This window comes from Penaeus monodon, chromosome 18 (assembly GCF_015228065.2).
Source record: "Penaeus monodon isolate SGIC_2016 chromosome 18, NSTDA_Pmon_1, whole genome shotgun sequence".
NCBI lineage: Eukaryota > Metazoa > Arthropoda > Malacostraca > Decapoda > Penaeidae > Penaeus > Penaeus monodon.
In genome coordinates this window covers 13065006-13075005 of record NC_051403.1, presented here as the reverse complement: position 1 = coordinate 13075005, position 10000 = coordinate 13065006, and the positions used below count along the sequence as shown (strand labels likewise).

The 10000-nt window shown below is 30.7% G+C and overlaps 2 protein-coding genes across 3 annotated transcripts in view; one reads left to right on the top strand and one right to left on the bottom strand.

Moving 5' to 3' along the window:
* Positions 1 to 4359, top strand: part of LOC119584278 (rRNA-processing protein UTP23 homolog) — a 20236-nt gene extending 15877 nt beyond the window's left edge. For both annotated transcript variants that reach the window (XM_037932807.1, XM_037932806.1), the window contains exons 2-6: positions 1476 to 1619; positions 1771 to 1879; positions 2911 to 3037; positions 3272 to 3418; positions 3819 to 4359. In XM_037932807.1, coding sequence (XP_037788735.1) covers positions 1500 to 1619; positions 1771 to 1879; positions 2911 to 3037; positions 3272 to 3418; positions 3819 to 4065 — 750 coding nt within the window. In that variant the 5' untranslated portion in view covers positions 1476 to 1499 and the 3' untranslated portion in view covers positions 4066 to 4359. The remainder of the gene's footprint in view (positions 1 to 1475; positions 1620 to 1770; positions 1880 to 2910; positions 3038 to 3271; positions 3419 to 3818) is intronic.
* A 308-nt stretch (positions 4360 to 4667) lies between these two features.
* Positions 4668 to 8940, bottom strand: LOC119584277 (the record flags this gene model as incomplete). Its single annotated transcript, XM_037932805.1, is given in 5 exon segments — positions 4668 to 6189; positions 7646 to 7746; positions 7999 to 8055; positions 8268 to 8464; positions 8765 to 8940. Coding segments are annotated over 5 exon segments (606 nt in total), but the record flags the coding sequence as incomplete, so codon positions are not given.
* Between the last annotated feature and the right edge of the window lie 1060 nt (positions 8941 to 10000).

Below are 10000 nucleotides of genomic sequence, written 5' to 3'. Positions count from 1 at the left end.
ATAAAACAATATTTGTAGTTAGGGATTCAGTATTACTTCTTCAGAGTGAAGTTCATTCCATTTCATGTACTGAGAATTTATTTATCTCCATTCATGAATCTTTGTTTTGTCATGGTGAATTCTGTCTGATTTTGCTAGTTTATTTACCATATTTGAATTTATCAAGGAAAGCATCCATTAACCCTTTCCCTACGGGTAGTATTCATAGTGGCCCGGGCTTCACTGCCGGGGGCTTATATCGTCGCCCTAGCATGCGTGACCACTCAGACCAAATACCAGCATCCCATGCCGTTTCTTCGTAATACTACGAAGATATGTTGTATTTTCAGTTTTCATTATTTTTTAAGTCTCTACTTGCCAAACTTCCTGATAAATCGAGACTGAAGGATATTTTTATTGTTATATAGACTCCATAGTTGATCATTGTTCAGTCTAGTCTGAATAAAATAAGCAGTGTGCGGCATCATGGAGTTGAAATCGTTGTTTTGTTGCTTGCTTGCTTGCTTGCTTTATTTATTTATTTTTTTTTTTGCATAGTAAAAATGAGGGTGTTAAAAACAACTTAATCACACTTTCACTAGCAGAAAAATAATATTTTGCCATGATTGCAACAAAAAATAACTCATGACATCTCCATACATACACCATGGCATGTACATACATACCCCCGGCAGATAGTCCCGCCATGCCATGGCATGTGCGTACATGCCACCCGTCAGGAATGGGTTAAAAGATAGTGAATGAAATAGACTGGCTATACTAATACAGATATATACTCTACATGCAACAAAAGATTTATTAATAATGCTGCAGATATATATCAGTGTTAGTTAGAGGGATAATAGGATAATCAGTCACTAAAAGAAATAAGCAAGGAAATTCTTTAAGAAGTACTGGTAATAAAGTATTGATACTGAGACGATGGTATTTAATAACATACAAATATTTTTAATAACATTAATCTCATAGACCCAGCTTATATGTGAATGTTGTATTGAGGATATTGAGATGTATCAGATGCTGTGTAATAATTAAATAGCCAAGATAATTGGAATCTCACTTTAAGGCCTATATTGCCTGTGCCATCCAAGAACAGTGGAAATAATGCATTCACTCAGTAAAAGGAACTCAAGACATTATGTCTTAAAATCAGAAGCCTAGCATTTCTACTTTGCATCTGTTTCAAACTTTGTAGTCTTGGTGTCAGCAAAGCAGAAATTATGATAGATATATTGTGGTGCTGAAAATTATGTTATGTTAGGTTTAATGTGAGAAATTACAACTCCTCTTCGTCTTTTTCTGATCTCTCATAAATCTAGTGCATTACAATTATATCTCTGAGTTTAATATTCTTTTTGTATTTAGCCCTCATAGGTGAGCTCAGGAAGATGTTTTCCTTAAATTTGCAGGAACATGTTTTTTTCTTGCCATAGTTAAAAATTACTTAGCTTCAAATTCATTTCTACTCCTTACAGGGCTGCTGCTAGGAAGGTATCAAGATGAAGATCAGGCGTCACAAGAAAGCCCAAAGAATCTTAGGGTTTTATCGAAATAACTTTAACATTCGCCCACCATATACTGTTTTGTTAGATGGGACTTTCTGTTATGCAGCTTTAGAGGTGGGTGATTAGAGTGATATAGTGGTTTTGTATTGGCAAATTTTTATTGAAATAAATGTAATGTCAGTGTAATTTATATTCTATGAGTCATTTTCAAATCAAGATATGTGATTTTTCCAAAGATTGTAACCCTATGAAATGTCTTACACAGGGAAAGGTGCAAATCGCAGAAGACATTCCAAAATACCTAGAGTCACCAGAAACTAAACTACTCACAACCCAGTGCATAATTTTAGAAGTCGAAAAGCTAAAGATATTAAGTAAGTAGAAAGTTGGTTGGCACCTCACTGTCAACTCTGTACCTTTGGCCTAGGCATAAACTCCATGCACACCTTGAGAATTCCATACAGAGTAATTTTTAGTTATAATTATTCTTTATATACAGATACTCATTAATTTGTACAGATCACTAATTACTCAAGTTCATACTGAACTACTTACCAGCCGCAAGAAAAAACAACAACAAATCCTTGGAACTAAAAGCCACTTAGACAGGATGAACCTTTTTTATGCTAAAAAAAACATTTACAGTCATCATAGCTAAGAACAAACCATGTTTTTTGTTTCTCATTCCATTGTCTTTATTTTATTTGTTTCTTGTTTAATGCCTGTGTCTATAAAGTGCATTTCCCAAAGTTATTATAAATAATTTTGTGAAAATTAAGTCTTTCTATGAATTATGCAGATATTGTGCTTTCCCTCAGGATAGCAGGGAATGCACTAGCTAACTTTTTCACAAAAAGAGCAATACAAGTGTGGTATTTATCCCGTCACAGCTTTTCTATTTTTCAGTTATATATGTATTTTTTCAAAAGTTTGTATTATTTTCAAAAGAAAATATACTGTATTATTTCACATTATTCCCCATTCCCTTTGGTTTTATTTATGAAAGTATGGAAAAAAAGGTTTTCTGTTAGATTTAGATGATTCACCTCACGGTTCAGGACAAAAACTTATCCATCATGTGCATTTTGCCATTTGGTGCATCACTCACCCACCCATTCACTCACTCACTCACTCACTCACTCACTCAATACTGTGTCTAAGTGTGTAGTAAAAAAAAGTTCAAGTTCAACCAAAAAGCACCAAGTTTGCAAGAATGTTTGCTCTCTTCATCCCAAAAAGTAAACACGTTTCCTTATGCCTGAATTGAAAAATGAGTTTTGCAGTTTGAAGCTTTTAGATGTTTATGATAATATTAATGTTAAAAGGTGTGGAAGTCACGTCTAAGATCCGATAATGTATAGATGTTATTGCTTCTGAGTTAGCTAATTTTAAAAATAATTTTCAGAAAAAAATTTGCATGGGCCATATATGATAGTAAAGCAGTTTCCCGTTCAAGTTTGTGGCCATGAAGGAAGGCCTGTGCCAGCTTCTTCATGCATCAAATCTCTACTCAAGAAGGAAAACCCAATGAAGTAAGTAACTTTAATTTTGCACTTGTAAGAAGAGGTCATCATGCAAATGTTAAAAGAAATGGTATAAGATTTAGCAACTGTGCATTATATGTGCATGCTTGCTTGGTTTCTTTTTTTTCTGTCTTCTTTTTTTCAAATGAATATATTTTATTGACAGATGGAGTGATAAACCTAGACATATAAAGAAAGGAGATATATAAAATGTATTATTCATGTTTTTTTTTTTACATACAGATTTATTATTGCCTCTCAAGACAACGAATTAAAGAATCACATCCATGAATGCGTAACAGGTACTCCTGTGCTTTACCTGCATGGTAGTGCTCCCACACTTGAGAAACCAACAGAGAAGTCTCAAGCAGAGGCTATGAACACACACAGGTTGGTATGATTACCTGATGTGGATCTGGTAATTTTTTTTTTTTACTATATTTAATGATGATATTATTCTTTTATTCTCACAAGGGAGACATCCTCAATGATGAACATTATGAGTACCATTTAATTTTTATAAAGCTTGATGCATTAGTCTTCATGGCAATGATATAAAGGAACTAGGAAATATACATAGAGAACATATGAAATTAATTTTGTAAATTTGAAAGGAAAAAAAAAAAAGGGTTATTCTGAACTTCATTGTTGGGTGTCAAATATAAGTGGCAAAACATTAGACAGTATGAAAGGATTCACTAAGCATTGTTTTGTGTAGTCAGTGAATATGACTACTACTTAATTAAAACACAGTTGTTCCTCAGTTGATCTTACATATGTCCTTTTACAGTACTATTACAACATATGAGCAGAAAACCCTTCATTCTCTCAAGAGAAAGTTGATAGGTGAAGAGCAGGTCGAACCAGAGAGGAAGAAGAAAAAGAAAAAGAATCCAAACCCCCTTTCATGTAAGAAGAGTAAAAAAGTGAAGAAACCTCAGCAACAGCAACAGACAGAAGGAAAGAGCAAGAGAAAGAGGAAGAAACACAAGAAGCCAGGGTCCATTCACCACCATGTTCAGCAAAATGCATTGTGAAGTTGACCATCTTTCTAAAGACCGATCTGTGATCTTAACAGCTAGGTGTGTGGTAGGTAGTTTTGAAAGATATTTTTTGTTGTAACTCAGGTGTATGATTAGTAAAGTACATTGACAAGAGAAACACAGCTTTATTTAAAAAGCATTATTAAAAAAAAAAAATTACTTTTGCCCTACAAAGAACAGAATGGATTTAAATATATATTTGAATTGTTTGTTGATAACATGACAATGATAGACTAAAGGAATATTTTGCAGTCCTGCAGTTATAGACATGGAGTACATGTATAGTAGCAAAAAAAGGTCAGTTGGATAGTCACTCTTTAAAAAAAATAATAGCGTGTATGTTTTTTTGTACAATAGCAAATAAAATATATAACTCCCATCAGCTGTAACACATATTTCCATGCTAACCTTATCCTATTGTAACTCATTTGCACCCATTTTGCCACAATACTTTACCATAGTGCTAAATGGCCTTTGACATCTAGCATATTTATTTCTTCTAACCATTAACAATTTATTTCAAGCAATGATGCAAACCCACATGAACAAGGCTCATTTATTCACATGACAATGAACTGAGAAGGTAAAGTCAAACATTTTTGGAATATGTCTTTATTAATGCAAAAAATAAAGGCACATATTTTGTTGTTATAAATGTACATATATATCTTAACTGAAGTTACAAACAAAATGAAATATGTAGTTCCTTTACAAAGGTACAAGTATGGACACTGAAGTAGATGGTAAAGAATATGTGTTGTCCCGACTGGAAGAAATAAGTCTGAACTTTCACATTCACATAAATCATTGTTTTTTTGTTTTGTTTTTTAGCTTGGATGTCTCATATTGAACTCTCAAGCCTTCTTGACTTTTAATATACAGTTGTTTCAGTGTATTTACTTCATTACATTAGCTTGAATAAGTACGTATATATTGTTTTCTTCTGGTATTTTAAGATATGAGAAAGTAAACAAATATAATTATTTACTTCCATAAATACAAGTAAAAACAGAACCCAAACTATCCTTCAAATGAGAGATGGATTGGTATAAAATATATAAAAAAAAGAAATATCTTGTATGTAAATGATTAGTGCTTAGATTTTTTTTTCCAGAAATGGACAAAAACATTACTCTGCCAGGTTTCCTTTTTCCTTGCCCAACTCAAATGCTGAATTTTAAATTACTACCCCAATCTCAATTTATTGTGCATCTTATAATGTAATGATTAATTCTCATTACTAGGGCTTTGAGCATAATCTTACTATGTGGTACTTGAGAATTAACTTTTCAAAAGAATATGAAACCAGTTTTCTTTATATACTTTTCTTAAAATATACAACATACCTGAAGTCAACCAGATTAATGGGAGAGGAAAAAAAAAGGGTATTGAAAAAATTTTTTGGAACAATTTTGAAGTAGTTATCCTTCTCCAGAGGCAAAGTGAACATTTTGCTTCTTCAGTAATGACAACAAAAAGTGGTACTAATACAGTGATAAAACTATGAATATTTAATAATAGAAAGAAACCTACACTGCAAACACAAGTACTAATACTAGTACTAACTGCTAATACAAATGAGAATGCTAATATTACTAAGAGATTGAATTTTTCTATCTTCTATAAGTCAGAAGTCACTATAGATGACAATCTTAAAAGCTGGCAGTAATTATACACTTTAATACACACACAGCATGGATTATATACTGGACTGGTATATACATACAGGCTATACTGAGATATCACAACCAATGTAGACAAAAGGAAAACTGTCTTGGCATAGGAAAAAGGCACTGGTTTATAACGTATATGTATCCAACAAAGGGTTTAAAAATTCAATAGACTGTCATCTGAAACAAGATATTTTTTTTAACCAACAAATCATTTTATAAGTACAACTTGGGCTCCTTGCTTGAAAAAGACAACAGATTAATTATGTGCTGTTGCTGACTGTCATATATAAAAATGTGCTATTTCAAGCATCATATATCACATCTCCCTTAGCACTTGTACAGTTTATGCTGTCTTTGCAGTCAACAAAAATCATCCCAGGCTTATGTCTGATTCACTATCACTATAATCGAAATCAAAGAGCCCAAAATGCGGATGCACCAATTCCTGAAAAGAAAAACATCAGAATCAGATTATTAGAACAGTAGCTTATGCCTAAGCCTCAACCTCAACAGTTTGTACTGGAAATTAGCCACCTGAATCAATACCTGTTCTTAACGGTGTGCCTCACAACACATGCATGGACCAAAATCTGGCCATTAGTCTTCCTTGTGTTGCAATTCCCCATAGTGTGTGTCTGGCCCATACAAACACACACACATATTAGCCTTTTTGTGAACTCGTATTTCTGCTGTTGTGCCATTTTCCAAGGTCTACATTTGTCATTTGTTATGCTGTATCAAGATGAGTAGACTCAATGAAATAATAACATTTAGTCATTTCTCATGAATTTACACCCACATTTTAACCCAGGAATGCACATACAGAGGCACTACCTTCTGTGGTTTTGTTTTATTTAATGCTGTTTACACAGTTGGCTTCACAGCATCTGGTCACCAGTAAATTCCTAGGCCTACTTAACCCACTGGATCCAGGTGACATGACTATGTTATGAAAAATTAGCCTGAGGGTCAGTGACAGGAATATGCCCTCACAGAAATATATGGCAAAGGTTTGGGCTAACAGAAATGACTCACAATGAGAGCACAACAATCTTGGAGGGAGATTATATTCAGTGGGTATTTAGGAAGGGGTTCTTGCTTTATTTGCAATGGAAACAAGTGTGGAATGTATCCTCTATGAGTCATGGCTGGAAGAGTGCCAGCTTCCATACTCAGGATTCTGCCATCCGTGACCAGTAGCACAGGGTGGTTTACAGGAAGGTGGAAAAAAAAAAAAAAAAGTGTTATTGTTACTGCAGAGTTGTCCACTACCAACAGAGAGAATATAGAGTCTGCTCAACAAAAACAGTCTATTGCTATCTTGATACAGCATAACAAATGACAAATTTAGACCTTGGAAAATGGCAAAATAGCAAAATTGTTTATACAAAAAATGACAATAATATTTCAAAGAGGAGTCAAGGAATCTTCATACAGCACATGAGTATTCCTATAAGCTGGGCCTAAGAGTCACACACACCCTGAAGAGTCACCACAAGTAACCCTATTGGCTGGAGTTTGGTCCAAGTGAGGGCCACGAGGCACCTGGATTCAATGGGTTAAATCTCAATCCTCTATAGTCTGGACACAATAAATTCCTTTGGAAATGGAAAACAGATATATTTATATATTTATAATTCGTAAACTTTCAAGCCCCTGCAATGAGAAAAAGAACATCATCAACATCTTAAGTTGTGGGTGTACTTGCTATTTTCTAATACAAAGCTAAATATTCCTAAATAAGCAGTCTCAAGTATGCTGCAGTTCAAGCTACACCTGCCCATCAAGTAGCTGTTCTATTACTTCCTTTAGTCCCAAGCTCTTAAGGAGTTGTAATACAACTTAAATGACCAGCAGATGCTAATGGAAACAAGATAAAAAAAATATATGTCTAAACATACCAAAGCATTGCCATAAAACATGGCATCTGGCAAGCTATTATCACTGCCATATCCATACAGCCAAAAGTCTTCAAAGCTCCCATCAGAAAAGAATGACTCATCTGAAATAAAGAAAAGAAAAAGATTTACTTGCTTTCACCTATTATAAGTTTAATTCCAAGTTACTTTGTCTCTTATAAATTGCTCCATCACAAAAAAATACATTAATTACTCTGGGGCAGGGGGGGGAGAGAGAGAGAGAGAGAGAGAGAGAGAGAGAGAGAGAGAGAGAGAGAGAGAGAGAGAGAGAGAGAGAGAGAGAGAGAGAGAGAGAATGTGTGCAAATGTGCTTGAAGAAGTTTGTAAATACTAACCATCATCATCGTCGTCATCGTCATCATCATCTGAGGGTCCAAGCAATGGGAAATTACCTGCAGGTGATATATAAAGTTAAATAGTAATATCTCACAGGAAACAGGAATGTTTTCACACTATCAATCTTTTTTTTAAATCACTTCAAAAGAGTTAACCATAAAAATTAGATTTTTTTAAAAATAAAAAACAACAAAGAAGAGATATTTAAATCACATATTACTTGTTGAAACTGTAAGGGAAAAAAAGGGAGAGAGGAAAACAGTCATACTTATTATGTCAAATTCTATCTTATGGTCACATTGAACTTCCAGTAGCTGCTTGGGAGTCAGCGTGTCTGCTCTCATTCCGATTTCAATTTTGGTAGTCCGGCTTGCCATTATCTTGTCCAGAGAGGTGATGAACGCCAAACTCAAATTCAAATTGGGGCATCTTACCGACTTTAGGTTTAGGCATTTACGAATTATGCTGGGGACAGAAAGAAAATGAAAAAGAAGTTAATAAATACCTTAGAAAAAAAAAGGACAGCTTCCATCTTTATCTAGAACACAATTTTCTTTTTCTGAAAGCTCAGGGAATTATCCACATTAACATCATAATCCATAAAAGTCAATGCACTTTAAAGAAGTCCAATTCATAGCTACACACAAGGAAAAAAAAAAATAATAAAAAAAAAAAATAAAATAAAAAATAAACAAATAAATAAATAATAAAAAAAAAATAAAAATAAAGCAAATGAGAAACGGCAATCTAAGTACAGCCACTTACCGTAACAACGTGTCGAGGCTTAGATCCCCCCTGCAGCTCATTAGATACACTGATTCTAAATGAGGACAATTTTCCAGACTTCCTAAGGATGACTCGGATAGATTCAGACCATGCAAGGCCAGTGCTCTGAGTTCTTTCAATATTGAGAAATCTGGCTCATCAACACACTCAAGAGCCTATATGAAAAGAAAAGAATTCTTAATTACCCAAACTATATAATAATAATAATAATAATAATAACATTAATAACAATAAAGCATTCCACCTCATTTACCTACATTTTTAACCTCTACTTCTATATATTTATAATTTCTATTATAAATATGTTTATTCATATATATATATATATATATATATATAATATATATATATATATATATATATCATATATATATATTATATATATTATTTATATTATATAGATATATATATATTATAAATTTTTAAAATTATATATTATATAAATATATTATATTTTATTATAAATATTATAATATTTATTATTATTATATAAAATTTTAAATAATATGTATAAAATTTTATATTTTATATATATATATATATTTTAATTATATATATATTATATAATTATATATAAAATATATATATTATATTATATATATATTAAAATATATATATAATATAATATTATAATAAAATAATAAATATATAATTAAAAAATTTTATAATATATTTTTAATTTTTTTTTATTTTTATTATTAATATTTTTATATTAAAATTTTTTAATTATTTTTTTTTTATATTATTTTTAATAAATTTTTTATATTTAAAAATAAAAATTTTTTAAATTTATATTAAAAATTAAAATTTAAAAAAATTTTATTTAAAAAAAAAAAATTAAAATTTTTTTAATTAATATTAAAAATTTTTTAAAAAAATTTTTTTTAAAAATTTATAAATTTTATTAAAATTCTTTTTTTATTTTTTTTTTATTTTATTATGTTAATTTATTTTATTTTTTTTTATTTTTTTTTTTTAATTTAATTATTTTTTAAAATTAAAAAAAAATTTTAATTTAAAATTAATTATAAATTATATTTAAAAAAAAAATTTTAATAAATTTCTTTTTTTTAATATTATTTTCTTTTTATTTTTTTTTTTTAAAAAAAATTTTAATTTAAAAAATATAAAAAAATTATTAAAAATTTTTTTTTTTTTATATTTAAAAATAATAAAATAAAAAATAATAATATTTCAAAAATTTTTTTTAATAAT